The sequence below is a fragment of the Hypomesus transpacificus genome, chromosome 23, assembly GCF_021917145.1.
Source record: "Hypomesus transpacificus isolate Combined female chromosome 23, fHypTra1, whole genome shotgun sequence".
Taxonomy (NCBI): Eukaryota; Metazoa; Chordata; class Actinopteri; order Osmeriformes; family Osmeridae; genus Hypomesus; species Hypomesus transpacificus.
In genome coordinates this window covers 19,073,535-19,095,351 of record NC_061082.1, presented here as the reverse complement: position 1 = coordinate 19,095,351, position 21,817 = coordinate 19,073,535, and the positions used below count along the sequence as shown (strand labels likewise).

The following is a 21,817-nucleotide window of genomic DNA, read 5'->3' as shown; positions in this document are numbered from 1 at the left end:
TACCAGAGCAGGACCAGTCGAGAGTCAGCGCTAGTCGTCACACATGGGACGCGGCTAACCTCCTCAGGTGAGTCCAGCCTAAACAGATGTTTGTATCCTACAAGACTGAACGCGAACGAACACAGAGAAAATGGACTAATGGAAGTAGAGAAATAATATAGACATGTAGTGAAAAGTTAGGTGAGGGAGTATTGTGATAGAAAATGAACAAAGATAAATACATTCAGTGGCAAGGTTTTTGCTAAGCGTTATTATTGATGTTGTATCACTTTTACACTCTTACAACTGCTGAATTGAATTATAGTTTTGAAGAGGTGCTTCCCCCGATGGTTTTCCGAGTCACTTGAAGTCTGCCAGTGGATGTGGGTATGGACTAGGTTGGAAATGTCTTGACAGCAGGCAGTTTGTGTGTTATGAAATGATGTAATCAGGGGTGAATTATTTAACAAACAAGTGTGCACCCATGCACAATGATGCCCAGAGTGCAAGACTTGCTCAGGCATGGAAGAGAGAGGAGACTTTTGAAAATGAGCTGGGCATGTACTAGCGGAGCACTTTCCTTGAACCCAAGGCCGTGACCACAACACAGAGTTTACAACTTGCGTCCCAATGTCCAGAGTGTACAGTCAGGTGTGCACATTCTTGACCGATAGGGAGATTGTAATCATAATAACACAGTAATCATGTGGCTGCACTGTATGTGAATATGTTCTTGAATTCAAGGATATGAGATTAGGAGGAAAGAGATGGAGAGTAAAAAGGGACTTGGTGCCGTGTGTGTGTGTGAGATGTACTTGTGTGTGTGTGTGTGTGCGCAGTGTGCAGTGTGACATAGAGAATGAGACTCTGCACCCTCCCATAGGAACAGTGTGGACGCATCTGTAGTCACAGACAGTTCCAGAGACTCTGTTTGTGAGCTGCATGAGAGGGTGTCTGACGCTGATTGTCGAGTGACAGCAGAACTGCATGACAAGGCAGATGTTACCGACAGCATGGAGGCAAACTCAGACACACTTTGTAATACTGTTGTCTCCTCTGACCTCATTTTCACAGACACTCATTTGCTACAATTTGTTTCACGCTGCATTTTTTTAAGATCTGTTTAATGGAAGGAAAGAAGTTTGACAACCCAGTGGTATCATTTCCCCAATCTTTTTGGAAAAAAAGTATATTCAGCATCTTTCTGTATGCCTAACCCTGTAAGACACTGTCACTTTTAGCTCTCAAAAAAACACATTTACTAATTATCTATTTTTTGAAAGACCACATGTATCCAATGGCATTGCAAGGCAAGACAATAGGACCCATTGGCTGTGTAAATGTGGTCCAAAAAATTGCAAATGTATTTTTTGGAGAGCTTAAAGTGACATTGTAAACCCGGTCTTACAGGGTTGAAGAATTGTCTTGCGTAGCTACAAGTTGTAGAGCTAACTCTATGATTACAGTAATTAATAGTTAATCTGTAATTCCCAAAAGAAATAACTGTTAAACTGTTGGATCACGCCCTTCATCATACCTGTCATTTACCACACAGGGAAATCCACTTGATTCTGACCCTAATCCCTTAATCCTACTGCTTTGATGGAATCACAAGACAATGATTATTTGGTGGGTTAGATCATGATTAGTTTAGCTCAGTGCACTCACAGACAGTACAGCCTCTGAACAGGGCTTTGTTTTAGCTCATGCTTGGTCTGAGAGATGTTTGTAAGCATGTGTTGACATGGATCAGCTTCATGCTGCAGTGAGTACATGAATCTTGAATGGAGGCTTAATCCTGTTGATCTCGTTGTGGCTGGACCACAAGCAGTCTTTAAAGCTATCACAGCCAACCCTACATCGCAATTATCGTCACTAATGAGCCCAAACTCACTATCAGGCTGCTTCCTAGGCTACAAAATCACTTCTGTTAATTTTCTGGTTCTGGGTGGTTGAATGGTTTCGTGGTCGGGTTGTGGTCCTGTTCCTTGAAGGTGAACCCAACCCCCTTCTCTGTGAGCAGGCTCTGTAGATCTCTCCCTGATCTTGAGTGATGGTCTCCCTGATCCCAGTGACTGCACACTGCAGGTGTTCTGACCGGGGGGGTTCAGGATGTCTCCTCTGACGCCGTGGTTATTAGGTTTGTCAGGTCATCCGTATTGCTCTGTTCACCTGTCACATCGCGTCGCATCAAGCCCCCACCGCACACCCACCGCACACGCCGAGCCCACACGAGCGACGGCGGTTTCGCTGTGCGCCAACGCACATCTCACACGCGTGCCTTGTTTCCTTCTCTCTGCTTGGATGTGACTTGGTTACCGTGAACCTGAAAACATCATCTTGAATGTGCGTCCATTTAAAACGCCGCTGTTTGTCCAAACTGAACTACAATGACTCATCAGGTGTGTGGGGCCCCTTTCGGGACTGGGAACGGCGCATGTCCCTGGAGACCTGGGATAACAGCCGCTGATGTGGCGAGTTCATAGCGTGGTGAAGTGTTCATTATGACCACTTTGTCGAACCTCTGTTAATGGATTCAGTGTCACAATGGGGACAGAAGGACCACAAGGTAGTAAAATGGTTGCGACTGCATTGCACGTTGAGAGGAGTGCGTCGTTGGGTCGTCCCACAACCCCCGCTGTCTCGGAGTGAGATGGATCGAGGCGCAGGGGCGGGTGATGGATCCATTTTCCAGCTCACTGTTTCACCGATTAGGCGCAATCAAATCCATCTCTTTCTGATTCCTTCTGTCAGGAGTTGAATCTGTCTTGTCCTATCGAGGCGTCTTAAAGAAGCAAGACTCCAGCTCTTCAGGATGGAACGGGTCAATCACTTCATTAGCACCTAAACACAGGACTGTGGTACATCTGATGACTGCTGTAATCCCCACTCTGAAACACCTCTGCCTTGTCCTCCACCTACCCTCTCTCTATCTCCCTCTCTGTGTCTCTCCCTGTGTCTCTCTCTGTATGTCTCTCCCTCTCTGTGTCTCTCTCTCTGTCTCTCTCTGTGTGTCTCTCCCTCTCTATCTATCTCCCTCTCTGTGTCTCTCTCTCTGTGTCTCTGTCTCAGGGGAGAAGGCTTACTGCTTGTGTCAGGTCATGGAAGTGTTTTAGGTGTCTCCTGAGCTCTGAACACTCACGTCCGGTTAGAAGTGTTCCTCCATACTAAGCCCTTTTAACTGGATGTCAACAGCAGAAATGGAGTCAGGTGGCTGAGCGGTTAGGGAGCGGGCTAGTCATCAGAAGGTTGCCAGTTCGATTCCCAGCCATGGCAAATGACTTTGTGTCCTTGGGCACTTCACCCTACTTGTCCCTGTACTTACTGTAAGTCGCTCTGGATAAGAGCGTCTGTTAAATGACTAAGGGTAAGGGTAAACACGAACTTGCTTCAAAGCTCCTGAAGGTGGCATTACTGCAGCCCTGTCATGAATGAGCTTACATGGAATCATCGGCTGAGGAAGCCTCTTTGCCCAGACCAATGACTACAGTAGACTATCCTTACAGTGAACTGTCCCTCCTAGAATTCACGCTGATCAGAAAACATTTTGAGCACTGTCAGTCTTGTGATGAAGGTGTCCCTTCATTTTTGGTATCTCCCAGAGAGCAGCGAGTCAATCAGGGTTTTCGAGTGGATTAAGGGAAATGCTTTGAAAAAACGGAGGTCAGTGAGACATTTTCAGACGGATGCTTAATTGGAAGGCAACGCTGTTTGCCTCTGAGGGGATCGTAAAGTGATTAACCGACTTCAGAGGAGAGAATCGAATTTGGACGCCGACCTCCGAGAGTAAATTGCCATCTGGTAAGAGATGACGGTGTAGTTGAAGCTTTCATTGGGTTGGTGGCAGGAACGACATGCTGCTAAATGCTCCTCATTCAGCTCCAGCTTGATGTGGGACTTCTGAAGCTTCCCGTGGTCGGACTGTACATCTTTTATTGATCAGTTGTGAGTCGTCCATTACCTCAAGTGACAGTAAACAACTGCTGTACAAGCAATAAGCTGTGCTATTTCTCCTGTTCATCATTTAACTTTTGTACACTTAACATGGTGCTTAGTATAAATGAGACCTCTTAATGTCAAACATTTTGTGAAACCTCGAGTGACAATTTACCGGGGAAGGTTAAGGCTCTTAAACTGACCCTGAACTCTCGGTTGTTAATTCTGTCAGAGCAGCCGAGCTCTCTCTCCATATGTGTCTGTGTGCTGTGAAAGGCCAGCTCCTGCTAAGGCCCTACATGCGTGGAGGTAGCTCCTTCAGATGCCCCGAGCGCCTACGACCCCTCTGTGCAGCCGTGTCATGGGCAGATGGGTATCTTCCAGCGGTGTCATCGTGCTCCTTACGTAAGAGAGGGAACGCTACGAGGCCTGGCCGGAAGACACTTATTGTCACACTCTGATTCCTCTGTGGCCATCTCTGCCGTCCCTGTACAGACCAGGAATACTGATGCTTACAGACAGGGGGGGGGGGGGGGGAGCCCAGCGGTGACTAGTGAGGGCCTGAGGAAGTGGGCTTTGAGCGGGCAGGACCACGGCACTGTGAGACCGTACTGACACCAGCAGTACGGTCAGTACGAGAGCTGCTGTGAACGTCTGTTAGCATGCTCACCTCTCCCTCCTCCTAACCCCGCCGAGCGCCAGAGCGTCGGGTAAGGGCTTTACTCGGGTCAACTTTCGATGTGCAGCGCTGCAGTGTTACCGATGTGTTTTCTAAACAAAGTGCGTGCGTGTGTGTGCGAGCATGCGTGGTTTATGGAGGGATCAGATGTCAATCCTTTTCATCTTTAAATGGAACTGATTGAGGAGATTCAAACTCCTCCTCGCCCCCTGTCATTCCCGTCTAAAGTGGTGCCCTGGGTCACGGAGTCACACATGGGCACCAACACACACACGCTTGTATGGATAGAGTTCCCCTCATGAAAAATTCATAAGTTTAGACACTTATGAATTCCCACATGGGTTTCTCAATCTTGGAGCCCGATGACCTGAAAACGTATACTGCAGACAACCGCAAAAGCTTCAAATAAGCTAATTGAAGTGCATCTTTGATCCTGTGCTTTGAAAGGAGTGGGAGTCGTGTGTGAGATGCAGGTTGACTTAAATAAGGCTGCAGCTGAAAAGCTGCTCCACTCACAAGCACCAGCTGGGAATCTCAGCTGGGAGGTTTTACATAACCTGTGATGACCATGTCGATGAAGAGAACGCCACAGGAAGAATTTGACACGTAGACTCAGACAATACAGCAAAAATATGCACGTATTCATGTATTTATTTGCATGTATTATTACAATGAACAATACAGTAGCTTACAGTGATGTTACTCTTCACCTTGCATCAATACCACGACATAACATGAGCTGTTGTGTCATTGTATTGCATATATTTTAGAATAGAATTTTTTTCGATGACTAATAATACTAATAGTATGATATCTGTGTTAAATTTGTGTAATAATGTATGATTGTTATATTAATTAAGTGTGTTGATTTTGTTTCTGTGCAGAAGTATCGTGAGTGCATGGCTGGGCTACTGGCCCCTCCTTATGGTGTGATGGAGAACGCCCCCAGTATTGACAGTGAGTATCTAGGAACCAGGGCCCCTGGACTAACCCTAACCCCCAGTATTGACAGTGAGTATCTAGGAACCAGGACCCCTTGACTTACCCTAAGCCCCAGTATTGACAGTGAGTATTTAGGAACCAGGCCCCCTGGACTAACCCTAACCCCCAGTATTGACAGTGAGTATCTAGGAACCAGGACCCCTGGACTAACCCTAACCCCCAGTATTGACAGTGAGTATCTAGGAACCAGGACCCCTGGACTAACCCTAACCCCCAGTATTGACAGTGAGTATCTAGGAACCAGGCCCCCTCGACTAACCCTAACCCCCAGTATTGACAGTGAGTATCTAGGAACCAGGCCCCCTGGACTAACCCTAACCCCCAGTATTGACAGTGAGTATCTAGGAACCAGGCCCCCTGGACTAACCCTAACCCCCAGTATTGACAGTGAGTATCTAGGCACCAGGGCCCCTGGACTAACCCTAACCCCCAGTATTGACAGTGAGTATCTAGGCACCAAGGCCCCTGGACTAACCCTAACCCCCAGTATTGACAGTGAGTATCTAGGCACCAGGACCCCTGGACTAACCCTAACCCCCAGTATTGACAGTGAGTATCTAGGAACCAGCGGCCCCTGGACTAACCCTAACCCCCAGTATTGACAGTGAGTATCTAGGAACCAGCGGCCCCTGGACTAACCCTAACCCCCAGTATTGACAGTGAGTATCTAGGAACCAGGGCCCCTGGACTAACCCTAACCCCCAGTATTGACAGTGAGTATCTAGGAACCAGGGCCCCTGGACTAACCCTAACCCCCAGTATTGACAGTGAGTATCTAGGAACCAGCGGCCCCTGGACTAACCCTAACCCCCAGTATTGACAGTGAGTATCTAGGAACCAGCGGCCCCTGGACTAACCCTAACCCCCAGTATTGACAGTGAGTATCTAGGAACCAGGGCCCCTGGACTAACCCTAACCCCCAGTATTGACAGTGAGTATCTAGGAACCAGCGGCCCCTGGACTAACCCTAACCCCCAGTATTGACAGTGAGTATCTAGGAACCAGCGGCCCCTGGACTAACCCTAACCCCCAGTATTGACAGTGAGTATCTAGGCACCAAGGCCCCTGGACTAACCCTTACCCCCAGTATTGACAGTGAGTATCTAGGCACCAAGGCCCCTGGACTAACCCTAACCCCCAGTATTGACAGTGAGTATCTAGGCACCAGGACCCCTGGACTAACCCTAACCCCCAGTATTGACAGTGAGTATCTAGGCACCAGGACCCCTGGACTAACCCTAACCCCCAGTATTGACAGTGAGTATCTAGGCACCAAGGCCCCTGGACTAACCCTAACCCCCAGTATTGACAGTGAGTATCTAGGCACCAGGGCCCCCTGGACTAACCCTAACCCCCAGTATTGACAGTGAGTATCTAGGCACCAGGGCCCCCTGGACTAACCCTAACCCCCAGTATTGACAGTGAGTATCTAGGCACCAGGGCCCAGCAACTAGACAGCACTTGGCATGGGCCCAGTCTTATGATCGCATGATTTAAAATGCAGTCAGACGTCTTTGACCTTTAACCTAAAGGTCGCCCCTATTATTCCTCAACCTGTATATATAAAGTCATTTATTGTGTTGCCATATTTGCTTTTGGTCATAACAGCTATTTGAAAGTCAGATCTAAAATAGGGGAGTATTTTTACTGGAGATAAGGCTGTTCAAGGGAAGGTTAGTAGGCGTGCAGTTTTTTGGTCTTTCCTGTTGGGTGTTTTCTGTGCTTCAGCTCCCAGTCAGAACCACACCCTTCTGACTGGACGATCCTCCTTCCTCCCTGACAGCGTGATACGATCAGCTTCTCAGATCTCCTGCAAGATTACAGGAGACAGATGTTTCAGTCCTTATTTAATATCTGCTTGTTTGCTTGTATTTACGGAGCAGTTGCCTCAGACTGACATCTGTTGTGTTTCAAAGTGCTCGGCCTGTCTGAAAATGTATATGTAGGGGATTTGATCTGTGTGCAGAACAAATGTGTTTTCCCTCAGTTAAATAAGAATAAACTTCCTTTTCTTTCCCACAGCGATGCCAGACAAAGAGAATATCAGCAACAATTCCTTTGGTTCCATCTCCAAACATCTAAACAAGGTACAATCATACTGACAGTTCAATCCATTCTCATTCAACGACAGGATTTTCGACAACACTTTACATTAAGGTTAAACTAACTACAATGTAACTGTATAGCGATACCAATAGTAACAACATTGTAGTTACATAAAAACTTCTAAACAGTTACACTTATTTAGTGTTCAGTGGTTGTTCACACATTACATCAATTAATCATGTGTTTTCTAAGGGTAGGTGGATGTTGATATGACTTGTTTTGGTAACACAACATCCCCTTAGTAATAACCTACATCTCTTACACATAATGCCTTTTGATCACATTGCAGCTCTCATGTACCAATGTTGTTACTATGGGTATTGATTGATGTGTAGTCACAGTGGTAGTTATGGTAACCTTGATGTAGAGTGTTGCCGTATCTTCAGCGGTAGATGTTGTCCTGCCTGAACTGAGGGTGTGAACGGCAGAGACGGACAGTGCGGGGGGAAGGACGCTTGTTTCGCCCGCGCTGACGTCCTTCCTGCCCTACCAGCTTCCTCTTCTGTCACCCCCCTCCTCTCGAGACGCTCTGAAGAAGCGTGGAATGCAGTTTGTTGAAAGTTTGTCTGAATGTAAACAAAGCTTCGGTGGAGAGCGTCTCGTTTCCGTCCTCAGTGGTTCCTGTCCCGCCTCGCCCCCCCCCCGTCATCTTCTAGCCTCCACAGTGATAACAGCTCTGCCCATGACAACCAGTCTGATTTATATAGCTGCGTGCTTTGTTCCCCTGGACAGAGTGTTTTCCAACAAGCAGATGCAGAGCCAAAACACGTCTATAAATATCTGCAAACACAACACACTTCACATCTTCAGCAAAATACAAATGATGTACGGTCTGCTTGTGGTCACTAAATATAGATTAAATGCTCACAGTATTTTCAACAGGCTCAACATGACATTTGTTCTTGTTATGAAATGTATCAAATATGGCCTTTGTTTTTACCTTGGGGTTCCAATCGACATATGAATTAAAAAAAGCACTGAATCCTGCCTGTACACAAACAGAAAGGAACCATTCACTGTCATGCATTAATCATGAGAACTCCAAGCCCTTACAGCAACGTGTGTTGGGTGCATTTCCAGTAACCAGTAACCCATAATGAGTTCAGATGACCAGTGATGCGTGAGGAATTCATCTTCTAGTCACACAGCAGCCCTCTGCACACACTACACATGCACCCTGATGTCAGCTCGCATCCGTTCACGAGACATCTTCATCATGCCTCGTGTGGTCAGCCAGAATCCATAGATACCCCACACTCAGGGCATAGAATGGAGGAAAAAAAGCCTGTTTAAAGAATCATCGAATTGATTGCTTGTCCTCTAAGTACTGTTCATGGCGGCGTGGGAGATTGCAAGTGGTGAGGCAGAGAGTAGAGAGGGTTCAGAGTAGTGATTATGGCCTAGCATGACGTCCACACCAGCCTCCTCTTAGTCCTTCTTACTGTTATCTGTTTGTTGCCCTAATGAGTGCAGGATGCAGCCTAGTTAATTGTCTTTCCTCTAGGTTAAGTCTTCATTAAGTAGTGGAAGTAAACAATGACTAATAACAGGTCCTCTAGCTCCTGTGATGAAGCGGTGTACAAGCGCGCCATGACATCCGGGAGCAGAGAGGATGGGTGTCGCTCAGTGGTAGAGCATGTGACGCCAGATCAAAAGGTCGGAGGTTTACATCCCCCTCTTTTATGTCGCGTTGGATAAAAGCGTTTGCCAAATGAACACATGATTTGATTGTTTTTCGTTAACATGAACGGCGAGCCCATCGCTGTGTAGTAGCAGAGGAGTGCTGTCTGGAGGACAGCTGTTATAGCAGGCCAGAACAGAACGAGTGGAGGTTGTTAAGGATGTGCCGTAACAATGGGCCTAATGTCGGTCATCACAGTGAATCTGTCGAATGTGCAGTCGTCATCGTTTACAACTGGGGCTATTATCCCTGTCCCCGCCTCTCATCACTGTCCTGTCCTTCTCCATGTCACCCTCCTCCCCTCTCATCTCTGTCCTATCCTTCTCCATGTCACCTTCCTCCCCTCTCATCTCTGTCCTGTGCTTCTCCAAGCTGTGTTTTTTCGGTTCCTTATTTTCCATCACTGTGTCACTGTCGTGTCATTTCATTTACAGAAATCATTCAGTGAAAGCCCAGCCAAACCCGGCCCTAAATCCTTTTCTCAGGTAGTGTAGCCCATCCCATCTGTCTAGACCTGTCACTTGTCCAGACCAGTATAGTCTGTCTGCATGATGCTACAACACTGCCATGTGGTCATGGCCGTCCCGGTCCTCCACTTCCTGTTCACACCCTCCCTGCGCTCCGTACTTCCTGTCTCTCTCCAGGTGCCGTCTGAGAAAATCCTGCGGGCGGGGAAGGTCCTTCGCAACGCCATCCTCTCCCGAGCGCCCCACATGATCAGAGACAGGAAGTATCACCTCAAGACAAACAGGTCAGTCTGACGCCGGACACCCACTCACCTCCCAGCAGGGTGTGTGTGCCTCTGTGTGTGTGCCTCTGTGTGTGTGTGTATCTTGAGTGTTTCTGAGCCCCTCTCCCTGGCTGTCCTGCAGCCGGTGCTGTGTAGGGATCGAGCTGGTGGACTGGCAGATGCAGGAGAGCTGCTTGGTCCACTCCCGGCCTCAGGCGGTGGGGATGTGGCAGGTCCTGCTGGAGGAAGGCGTGCTCAACCACGGTGAGACGGCGTGTGTGCGCACACACTGGAGTCTTGTAACGCGTGTGCGTGTTCGAGAGTGTGTACGTGCGTGTGACCGCGCTCTCATACGCCATCCCGTCCTTTCCTGAATCCCCCCCCCCCCCCCCCGTAGTTGACCAGGAGCTCCACTTCCAGGACAAGTACCTGTTCTACCGTTTCCTCGACGACGAGCAGGAGGGCGCGGCCCCGCCCAGCCAGGAGGAGATGAAGGAGAGCGACGAGGAGCTGAAGGACACCATGCTCCTCCTCTCCCAGATCGGACCCGACGCCCACATGAGGATGATCCTGAGGAAACTGTAAGGACGGATCCCAAAGATCGCCCCCTGCTGGCCTGGTGGGAATAATCCCCAGGCGAGGCATGTTGGCTGTGTGACTGAAGTTGTCTTGATGTGATTGTAATGAGGCCAAACTGGTTCCTGTTGCTTGTTGTGCAGTCCGGGGGAGAGGACGGAAGACGATCTGGAGATCATCTACGAGGAGCTTCTGCATATAAAGGCCTTGTCTCACCTGTCTACCACTGTGAGTGAGCCGCTCAACACTGCACCAGGACTGGCTCTGGGATAACCCTAGCATCACTTAATAACGACAGTCGTTTTTTGTATTGTTTCTGATGAATGTACATCGATGAATTATGGTTCTTGCCCGTTTTTGTCGTTTCCGGAATGTTCTGTGTGTAACAGGGGTGGGGAAGGGTGGGTATAGCTCGGCGGTTGGAGCAATCACAAGGTCACAGGGTCAATTGCTTTGGACAAAAATGTTTCTGCTAAAGAAAGAAAGCGAACCAGTCGTTTGTCTCGCTCTTCTTGGCCAGGTGAAGAGGGAGCTGGCAGGAGTGCTGATCTTCGAGTCCCACGCCAAAGCAGGAACCGTGTGTGAGTACGGCCTTCGCGGCTGAACATCAGCTGACTTCATCAAAGTCTCACAGTCAGGCAGCATTGTTGATGGTTTAATGAACGCATTATACACCCTGGGAGAATGACAAAGGCCAGATTAGGATGCTGTAACTGCGCCTGATCCTTTGTGTGTCTCCGTTTCTGAGAGTCATAAATGGCCCGGGTGATTTTTCTGGGTGATTCTTGTTGTTGTTGTTGTTTGGGGGTTGTCGGCCGCTTCACAGATCAGTCAGTGCTGTTGTTCCTCGTGTCACCCAGTGTTTAACCAGGGGGAGGAGGGGGCGTCCTGGTACATCATCCTAAAGGGTTCCGTCAACGTCGTCATCTATGGGAAGGTAAACAACGGCTGTCCAGCTTTCCTGTAACACAATCCATTTGATCCGATTCATTTCTCCACACGTACTTCATTTAGTAATACATAAAAATAAATACAAATAAATGGATGATTCAGCTGCTGATGTGAACGGCAGGATTGGACGAAACTCAGATAATGGATCGCTTCAAGCATATCATTGGCCACGCTCGCACAAGCCCGGTCAGTGACATTGTCTCCTCCCTGGGACCCAGGGGGTGGTCTGCAGCCTGCGGGAGGGGGACGACTTTGGGAAGCTGGCCCTGGTCAACGACTCGCCCCGCGCAGCCTCCATCGTCCTGCGAGAGGATAACTGTCACTTCCTGAGAGTGGATAAGGAGGACTTCAACAGGATACTGAGGGTGAGTGTGTGTTTGTGTGTGTGTGTGTGTGTGCCCAGCGCCGTACGCGCTCTCGAATGCCACTTCTCTCTAGAAACACCCACGCGCTCGCACAGAAACACACGCGCTCGCACAGAAACACACGGGCTCACACTGAAACACACGCGCGCCGCACCAATCACACCTCTCACTCCACCGAGATGAGAAAGGTCGAACACACACAGCAAGATGAATTCAAATCCACAAGGTGTGACATTCAAGGAGAATGAAAAAGGCCTTCGTTTCCCTCTGCTGGTGAGAGTGCATCATTACAGTCACTTAGGTGGCGCTGCTAATACCGCTTCCATTCAGCTCACATACAGTATTCGGTCTACTGCGCTGTGGCTCAATGATCGACATTGTTGTCATGTGGATGTATATTTGCCTTAGAGGGCCAGGCCAGCTCTTAGCATTCTTTCCTCAATCTTCTTGATCCTTGTGCCATTGTCCAGCCCTGCCTCTCTGGGCCCTGATTTGGCCCTGCGCCCGCATGACTGTGCGCAGCAGCTGATGGTTATCTGTGTGATCCAGGGCAACAGCTCGGCCTTTTGAGGTGTCCTCATCCAGGGTAAATCTCCTGTGGTCTGGGTGGGTGAGGCTGGATGAGGCTGGGTGAGGCTGGATGAGGCTGGATGAGGCTGGGTGAGGCTGGGTGAGGCTGGGAGAGGCTGGGTGAGGCTGGATGAGGCTGGATGAGAGGCTGGGTGAGGCTGGGTGAGGCTGGATGAGGCTGGGTGGGAGGCTGGGTGAGGCTGGATGAGGCTGGATGAGGCTGGGTGAGGCTGGATGAGGCTGGGTGAGGCTGGTTGAGGCTTTGTGAGGCTGGGTGAGGCTGGGTGAGGCTGGATGAGGCTAGGTGGGACGCAGACTGACTGCTGATCCTGCTGCCTGGGCGTGTCAGTGGGACAGAGGCACTAATCCCGCCTGCTCACCAGACTGATGTAATGCTGCCCTGCATGTGAGCGAGTCGGGGCAGGCCAGGCTCAGACAGACGTGCCTGTGAGCTTGTGTTTGCGGTCCACTGTGCCTGTGAGGTTGTGTTTGCGGTCCACTGTGCCTGTGAGGTTGTGTTTGCGGTGCACTGTGCCTGTGAGGTTGTGTTTGCGGTGCACTCTGCCTGTGAGCTTGTGTTTGCGGTGCACTGTGCCTGTGAGGTTGTGTTTGCGGTCCACTGTGCCTGTGAGGTTGTGTTTGCGGTCCACTGTGCCTGTGAGCTTGTGTTTGCGGTGCACTCTGCCTGTGAGCTTGTGTTTGCGGTCCACTGTGCCTGTGAGCTTGTGTTTGCGGTGCACTGTGCCTGTGAGTTGTGTTTGCGGTCCACTGTGCCTGTGAGCTTGTGTTTGCGGTGCACTGTGCCTGTGAGGTTGTGTTTGCGGTGCACTGTGCCTGTGAGCTTGTGTTTGCGGTGCACTGTGCCTGTGAGCTTGTGTTTGCGGTCCACTGTGCCTGTGAGGTTGTGTTTGCGGTCCACTCTGCCTGTGAGGTTGTGTTTGCGGTGCACTGTGCCTGTGAGGTTGTGTTTGCGGTGCACTCTGCCTGTGAGGTTGTGTTTGCGGTGCACTGTGCCTGTGAGGTTGTGTTTGCGGTGCACTGTGCCTGTGAGGTTGTGTTTGCGGTGCACTGTGCCTGGTGTTATCCAGTGCTCTACAGTAGCCAGGTCTCTGAGAGAAGTGAGGTGCAGGTGAACAGGAGCTAATGTCTTTGTTTGTCGTGATAAAACCGTAGTGTGACGCTCGCAACAAGTTTCTGGGTTTTGCCTTGTGTGTATGCATGCGTGTTCATGTGTGTGTGTGTGTGTCTGTGTGTGTGTGGGTGTGTGTGTGTGTCTACAGGACGTGGAGGCCAACACAGTGCGTCTGCAGGAGCATGAACTGGACGTGCTGGTCTTGGAGAAGAGCCCCAGCAGCAGCTGCTCCACCCAGGGCTCCACCTCCACCCACTACAAGTACTACACCCCCTCCACCTCCACCCACTACAAGTACTACACCCCCTCCACCTCCACCCACTACAAGTACTACACCCCCTCCACTTCCACCCACTACAAGTACTACACCCCCTCCACCTCCACCCACTACAAGTACTACACCCCCTCCACCTCCACCCACTACAAGTACTACACCCCCTCCACCTCCACCCACTACAAGTACTACACCCCCTCCACCTCCATCCTCTCCAAGCACAGGCAGACACAGTCGTGGCCCTGGTGACCCTGGAGAGCTGGGACACCTGCAGGTCACAGTCTCACTGACTGACTGCCTTTGTCTCTGTCTCTGTCTCTGTCACACACACACACACACACACACACACACACACACACACACACACACACACACAGGGAGAGTTCTTTTCATGCTTTTCATAACCAATCACAACGCTGGAGGCATCATGTTGATTCTCCAACTGGAGTGGCTATCCCTCTCTCCCTCCTTCTCCTCTCTCCCTCCTTCTCCTCTCTCCCTCCTTCTCCCCACTTTCCTTCTCCTCTTTCTCCTTCAATCCCTCTGTCCTCTGAAGAACTATGTTACCCAGCCCCCTTAATTTTCATCAAGGACAAGACCCCTGGGACAGTGGCTGTGGTTGTTATCAACTCATTCAAGTGGCACAGCCCACTCAGAGTGATAGCCGTGTGGTAGTTATCGAACGGTGTCCTGTGCTCGTTTCAGATACACCGTGATGTCAGGAACTCCAGAGAAGATTCTGGAGCACTTCCTTGAGATGATGCGTGTGGACACTCAGTTCTCAGAGTCAGGTATGTTTGTTCTGTCCTCCATCTCTCCTCGAAAACCATCAAGTGTTTCTTCCATCGAGGCTGCTCATGGATCAGGGTCTGACTGACGAGCTCTGGTGTTTAGACAGCCTGTCTGTCCTCTCTGTACAGTGTGCTCTGTGCTGCTGGGCTGTTGGTTCATGAGTGTGAGTGTGTGTGTGTGTGTGTGTGTGTGTGTGTGGCAGGCCCAGCTTCACAGAGCTAATGTGATTAGGCCTGGTTGTGTGAACAGGCGGACTGAGGCACCTGGCCTCATATGTTGTCAGGGCTGGGGAGAGGGCTGGGGAGAGGGCTGGAGAGAGGGCTAGGGAGAGGGCTGGAGAGAGGGCTGGAGAGAGGGCTGGAGAGAGGGATGGAGAGAGGGCTGGAGAGAGGGCTAGGGAGAGGGCTGGAGAGAGGGCTGGAGAGAGGGCTGGAGAGAGGGCTGGAGAGAGGGCTGGAGAGAGGGCTGGGGAGAGGGCTGGGGAGAGGGATGGGGAGAGGGCTGGGGAGAGGGCTGGAGAGAGGGCTGGGGCTGGAGGCCAGTAAGGCCTGGCGATCTTTTCATCTGCTCCGACTCTCACATCACAGGTGTTTCTCTCTCTCTCCCCCCATGTCTCTATCCGTCTCTCTCATTTACCCTCTCATCCTCTCTCTTTGTATCTCTCTCCCTTTCCTTTCTGTCTCGCTCTCCCCTCTCATCCTTTCTGTCCACCTCTCTCTCTCATGTTCCTTCCCATCCTCTCTCCCTCCTCTCTCTCCCTCCTCCCTCTGCCTCTCTCTCCCCCTCCACCCTCTAATTCTCTCTCTCTCCCTCCTCTCTCCCCACCACAGACCCAGCGTTGGATGATTTTGTGCTCATGCACTGTGTGTTCATCCCCAACAGCCAGCTGTGTCCCGTACTCATGGCCCAATATCCTTTGAGTTTGGTCCTGCGCACGCGCACACACACACATCCTGTATACACTTACACACACATGTACACACGACCCCCCCACAAAACTATCCGCCACACGGACGTTTGGTCCCTTTAACTGCCCTGCAGCTACCATGCGGAGGCGTCTCAGGGCTCGGAGCAGGAGAGGATGGACTACAGCCTGAATAACAAGCGGCGGGTCATCAGGCTGGTCCTGCATTGGGCCTCTGAGCACGGAGACCATCTCCTGGAGGAGGAGGCCTCCCTCGCCTTCCTTGAGGTCACTACCACACACACACACGCTCGCATTCACACACATCTACACACACACTCAGTTTGGTCGGTCATACAAACACACACGCTCACTCACTCGCCTTCCGGGAGGTCACCACTCCACACTCAGTCTGGTCTGACAGACACGTGTGATGTGATGAGGAAGGTCTTCGTCCAGAGTGTTTTCCTACCCACTGTGTTTCTCAGGAGCTCCTGGCTGCTGTGGCTGAAGACGCCAAGGTGATGCCTGCCCTGAAGGATCAGCTTCCGGAGCTGGAGAAGACCGTAAAACACAAGTACGTGCTCGTCAGCAGGGGCAGTGTGTTCCACTGTCCTCTGTGGGTTAGAGAAAGAGCGTTGAGGTTGTGTCCTGCTTTGCTTGACGTCCGTTCTTAATAGCATGGTGTGAACTGTGCGAAAACTTTGAAAGAGAAGACGTGGTTACCTTGGCGGCAGCTTGCGCTAATCTGCGTTTTGTCTTCCAGCTTTGACGATGCCAAATCTTCTCAAAAGGTAAGTCAACAGCCTGGTTCAGTCTCCCCCGAGGTCTCACACGCACCGGCGCTGTGTTTGCTGCTGGTGAATCAGAGCGCCGTCTGTCCTGTTGCAGCATAAAGTCCTCCTGAGGCAGTTCAGCATGGGAGACGAGAAGCTGCAGAAACGACAAGCCATCAAGAGTCATGATGAGAGTAAGTACCTGGCTGCTTACACTCCCCCGCACCTGGCTGGGAACGGAGACCTGACCACTGACAGTGCTTCCAGGGCTCTGGCATGTCTTAGGGAAGTCAGCATGCACCTGTGTACAGCACTGTGGGCTCTAGTCATGAAGCAGCTCAGAGCTGCTTTTGGGTGGATCTGTATTACAGCTGGCTGGGCCCTGATTCTGGATCAGACCTCAAACGCTCAGACTTTTGATAAACAAAGTAGATCTAGGTCCTGCTTTCTGCCCTCCCTCTCTCTGCCCTCCCTCCCTCCCTCTCTCTGCCCTCCCTCCCTCCTTCTCTCCCTCCCAGCTCACAGCCCTGTGTGTGCCCTCTCCTCTGCCTCCAGTCCTCTTCAAGGTCTACTGCAGCGACCACACCTACACCACCATCCGAGTTCCCGTGGCCGCCTCGGTCAGGGAGGTCACCAGCGCCGTGGCCGACAAGCTGGGGTCAGCGGAGGACCTCCTGCTGGTCAGCCTCAGTTCGGCCGGAGGTGAGAACCACCACAGCCACACGCTAATCAAAGACAGGAGACGCCACGGCGGCTTTTCCACCCCTACCTCTGTATTTACAGAAAGCCCCTGGTGCTACTGCGCTCGTTAGCCAACCGGTTGATTTATTGGGAATCGATGGGCTTCTTTGCTGCAGGGCTTGTGTCCTTTGGACGGCCGGTGTGTGTTCATGTATGGGCGATGGACCGCAGGAGGGGAAGCACAGGGCAAAAATGCAATATTGCTGTTCTGGCTCCAACTCATTAGATTCTACACTGGCCTGTTGTTGCCATTGACTGGTACTTGCTGTTGGGATGTTCCACTGTGTGTGCCAGCCTGTACTAGTTCACCTCTCGTGTCCCCTGCTTGACCCACGCCTCCCTTCCACCAGTGGACCGGCAATAAATCAGTGTTGGAACCTCGTTTCGGAGTTTGCAATCACACAACTCATAAATCACAGGTGTATAGATGGGATTTATAGAGTCTGCTAGAGATTCTACAGGGGGTGGAGTATGACAGGGGCCTGACCTGATAACATGACTGAGTGTCGTGGCAACACCAGGCAGTAAAACACACCCTAGCCAAGTCCTGACACCAGTTGTCTGATGTTTTGGTCCCCCAGATAAAACCATTCTGAAGCCCAACGATATTTCTGTCTTCTCAACTCTCAGCATCAACGGACGTCTGTTTGTCTGCCTCAGGGATCAACTGGACTCACTGGTGCGTGGAAACCCCTAAGAAAAACACATTAGCCGACGAGTTCAGCCAGCGTAAAAACATGCATTCAGACTGATCCAACATACTCCCCCTGGCCTTGTGTCCAAGCTGTGAATCTCTTCAGGCACTTCCTGAAACTTTGCACACACACGCTAGTTCTTTTCATTCACATTTCTATCTGAAGTTGCTGGCTTGATGTTAGCAGGTATGCATGCCATACATAGACTTATCTTCAGCATTATTTGGCTGTGAAAGGCGTTTTGTGCTGGCCTGATATGTGAGTAAGATGCCGGTGTGTGTATGTACCCTGACCTCTGTTCCAGACCCCCCTCCTGGAGCAGGAGGGGCCGTCGACAGGAACCACGGGTAGCTTCGAGCTCATGAGCTCCAAAGATCTGGCCTATCACATGACCGTGTACGACTGGGAGCTCTTCAACTGCATGCATGAGGTACCATGACAACAAGACGGCATGAGATACACCATACAACTATCTACTCCCTTCAGGATAGATAGCAGCTCATCATTATTCTGCTGCATTTTCTATATGCACTATTTGTACATTGCTTTGGATACAAGTATCTAATCTACCAGCTCCGTGGTAAAGCATTTGACTGAAGATTACGAGGTGGCAGTTTCTAATCTCCTCCTTTACATCACTTTGGATGAACTAATCTGCTATTAATGAATACTTTATTATTGTTATTATTATTATCATACACAGCTACTCTGTGTATAGTTATGCTTGTGCACTCTCTGTGAACAGTTTCATAGCCGTATTGTCTGTGCTGCAGCATGAGTTGATCTACCACACGTTCGGGAGGCAGAACTTCAAGAAGACCACGGCCAACCTGGACCTGTTCCTGCGCCGCTTCAACGAGCTGCAGATGTGGGTGATCACCGAGGTGTGTCTGTGTGGTCAGCTGAGCAAGCGCGTCCAGCTGCTCAAGAAGTTCATCAAGATCGCCTCGCAGTGAGTCGCCGTTTCCCCCCGGACGCCGCGGCGTTCCCGCCCCCCCGAACACCCTGTCACACCCTACACTCATGTTCAATCCTCACCCGGGCACATTGAAGCCTTTCAAGAAAGGGCATTGACACTTCTAAATACAGGGCATGATTTAGGTTGGGCAATTTAGTTGAGATGAGAAGATGGCTAGGTTTCAGTGCTGGCCTCCCATTGCTTATTATAGTCATATGTCACTGAGGGCTAAATCACGGGTCTATTTCTGTCTCAGCTGCAAGGAGTACAGGAACCTGAATTCCTTCTTCGCCATCGTGATGGGAATGAGCAATCCAGCCGTGAGCAGACTGAACCAGACCTGGGAGGTGGGTGTCAATTTGAAGCACCTGCTCCAGATTATAGAGATTTCATCTGTCTGTTAGGATTCAAGTCCCCCCTTTTATCTGTGTTGTCAGAAACTTCCCAGCAAATTCAAGAAGTTTTACGGGGAATTTGAAAGCTTGATGGTGAGTCGAATTGACGGACGGAGCCTCCCTCCTTCTCAACCCCGGACTCGTTCCCTGGTCGCGCCGCGCCGGGTCCTCCGCCGGATCCTCCGCTTCCAAATATTGAATCGAAACTCGACATTCTCAGGGTGTCATGTGTCACTGACGAATGGATGGATGGCACAGCCAACCGCCTTGACCGTGACTGTGATGTGTCCACTTTACACGGAGCTGGGAGATCTCAGAACAGTGTGACTGTTTCCACAGGACCCGTCCAGGAACCATCGGGCCTACCGTCTGACCGTGGCCAAGCTGCAGCCGCCCGTCATCCCCTTCATGCCTCTGCTGATCAAAGGTCAGAGGCCAATCAGACGGCCCAGCACGGACCACAGCCTCCATCTTGTCTTCTCACACACGCACACTCGCTCACGCCCTTAACGTCACGCTTGGCAGAGAGGAATGCCCAGGTCGACCCACCTGTTGATGTATACTGGCTGAACAGGTTTGGCGGTCGGTCAGTCTAAGATGACGTACAAGGCTTGCTCAGGAAGATTGGCTGAGGCTATCATGCAAGGACCAAGAGAATATGGATATTTGATGCATTAAGATTTAAAGATCATGGGGTTCTGAATATCCATGCTGAATATAAGCGGTGTATTATATGGCTTATTGACATATTGTTTTTATCTTTCCAGACATGACATTTACACATGAGGGCAACAAAACGTTCATCGACAGTTTAGTCAATTACGAGAAAATGGTGAGGCTTTAAATGAGATATCGATTTTGATACTGGATTGCCTTTGATCATCATGGCAACGTGTGCTTACTTAATAATTGTTGTTTGTTTTGCAGCGCATGATTGCCAACACAGTAAGGATAGTGAGATACTGCAGGAGCCAATCGTTCAGTAAGTATACATGTCCATTTATTAAAGTTGCATAACGATCTTTTGATTCCTGGGTGGTCAAATGTTGAAACATCTTCATCTTTTCCTTCCTATTCTTCGTACATTTTACATGTTTACATTTTATTGATTTATTAAACACTTTTATCCAGTGGCATAAAAGATGTGCATATAGAAAGTACCACTTTAAAATCAAGGATCAGAAGTACAAAGTTCTACAGATAGTTGGTGGTCAAGAATTGGTCTGTATTTACCAGGCAAAGCACTGTACAAACTAACCACATCTCAGCTAAAATAAACAACAAGAATGAGTAATGTCCTCCTTCTGATTGGTCTTCTGATTGGTCTCTCTGTTCCCGCAGTCGGGGACGCTTCTCAGGCCAACAAACACCACCCAGAGGTTCGGAGGTACGTCCGCCAGCTGAATGTGATCGACAACCAAAGGACTTTGTCCCAGCTGTCTCACAGACTGGAGCCTCGCAGGACCTGAGACAGGCAGACAAGCAGACAGTTAGACAGACAGACAGGCAGGCAGGTAGGACCTGAGACAGACAGACAGACAGACAGACAGGCAGACAGACAGACCGGCTGTCAGCCAGGCTGCACACTCCACAGCATCAACATGCCAGCTTCATATGATCTGTATCATACAGACACGTGTGTCCTACACTTCTGATACCTGCTCTATGGATCTCCTCATCACACACATGTAATATTGTAGGTGCCATGTCCTATGCTGTTGCTAGGGGTGATTCTTCCCTGATGTAAACTCTGTCTGTTTCTCCTGTTGGTATTTGTGTATTCAGCTTTCACCAATGAGCAGCAATATCGACTGTTCAAAATATCCAAGTACTTTTTACCAACCCCTACACAAATAACAACCTGTGACGCCAGTGATCTTTTGTAAAGCCATTAGGTTATTGTATCATAACGCTTTAAGTTTGAGATACTCTGGGGGAAATTCTCTGACTCTTGTAACGCTTAAATTCTTGTAAAACCCAGATTTTCAGTTGTGGTTTTGTATCTTTGTTTTGTATATCAGATTATATTTATAAATATTTCCTTTTGTGGTGTTTATTACACGTTTGTAAAGTGAATACATATTTATTTTGAACTTGGCATGCAATGTTTCAGTATGTTGGGTTGATCACTGTAAGCACATGTCCTCTTCTAAAGTAGTTGAGGCACAGTAAACATTTGCAAGATTTTTACCCATGTTTATTCTGTAAATATAAAAAAACTGTTAAATGCATTTGCATCTTATTCTTAATATCTTCACAAATATCATAACTTCATTGTGTTGTCTGGTCAAATGAGCATCCCAGTAGATTAGAATATCTTTCAAGTACAATTACAATGATAAGCATGAACATTTATTTATAACAGAAATGTTCAATATTTAATGTATTCGCTATATTTAAACATTACTGCTTAAAATACAAAATCCCATCTCCATAGAATAGTTTGTAATAAATAATTGTCCTATACGTTATCTACAGTATTTCTGCATGTCAGTTTGGCAGCATCATGGGTGTACCAAGTACGGCCGGTGAGAGGAGCCGTTGTCATCAGAATTTACGTTCGAAATAGAAAATA

The 21,817-nt window shown here is 49.5% G+C and overlaps 1 protein-coding gene across 1 annotated transcript in view; it reads left to right on the top strand.

The window, feature by feature from the left end:
- The window catches only part of rapgef4a (Rap guanine nucleotide exchange factor 4a), a 28,131-nt gene extending 6,706 nt beyond the window's left edge, over window positions 1-21,425 (top strand). Inside the window, exons 4-30 of the mRNA XM_047046912.1 lie at window positions 5,479-5,551; window positions 7,619-7,683; window positions 9,818-9,868; window positions 10,028-10,134; window positions 10,256-10,377; window positions 10,511-10,694; window positions 10,833-10,917; window positions 11,210-11,270; window positions 11,550-11,626; window positions 11,859-12,005; window positions 13,856-13,968; window positions 14,687-14,772; window positions 15,604-15,682; window positions 15,815-15,965; window positions 16,166-16,254; window positions 16,444-16,471; window positions 16,569-16,647; window positions 17,009-17,155; window positions 17,776-17,873; window positions 18,194-18,319; window positions 18,663-18,841; window positions 19,104-19,194; window positions 19,285-19,335; window positions 19,582-19,669; window positions 20,010-20,074; window positions 20,170-20,224; window positions 20,584-21,425. Of these exons, the coding sequence (XP_046902868.1) occupies window positions 5,494-5,551; window positions 7,619-7,683; window positions 9,818-9,868; window positions 10,028-10,134; window positions 10,256-10,377; window positions 10,511-10,694; window positions 10,833-10,917; window positions 11,210-11,270; window positions 11,550-11,626; window positions 11,859-12,005; window positions 13,856-13,968; window positions 14,687-14,772; window positions 15,604-15,682; window positions 15,815-15,965; window positions 16,166-16,254; window positions 16,444-16,471; window positions 16,569-16,647; window positions 17,009-17,155; window positions 17,776-17,873; window positions 18,194-18,319; window positions 18,663-18,841; window positions 19,104-19,194; window positions 19,285-19,335; window positions 19,582-19,669; window positions 20,010-20,074; window positions 20,170-20,224; window positions 20,584-20,711 (2,610 nt within the window). The 5' untranslated portion in view covers window positions 5,479-5,493 and the 3' untranslated portion in view covers window positions 20,712-21,425. The remainder of the gene's footprint in view (window positions 1-5,478; window positions 5,552-7,618; window positions 7,684-9,817; window positions 9,869-10,027; window positions 10,135-10,255; window positions 10,378-10,510; window positions 10,695-10,832; window positions 10,918-11,209; window positions 11,271-11,549; window positions 11,627-11,858; window positions 12,006-13,855; window positions 13,969-14,686; window positions 14,773-15,603; window positions 15,683-15,814; window positions 15,966-16,165; window positions 16,255-16,443; window positions 16,472-16,568; window positions 16,648-17,008; window positions 17,156-17,775; window positions 17,874-18,193; window positions 18,320-18,662; window positions 18,842-19,103; window positions 19,195-19,284; window positions 19,336-19,581; window positions 19,670-20,009; window positions 20,075-20,169; window positions 20,225-20,583) is intronic.
- Window positions 21,426-21,817: the final 392 nt, after the last annotated feature.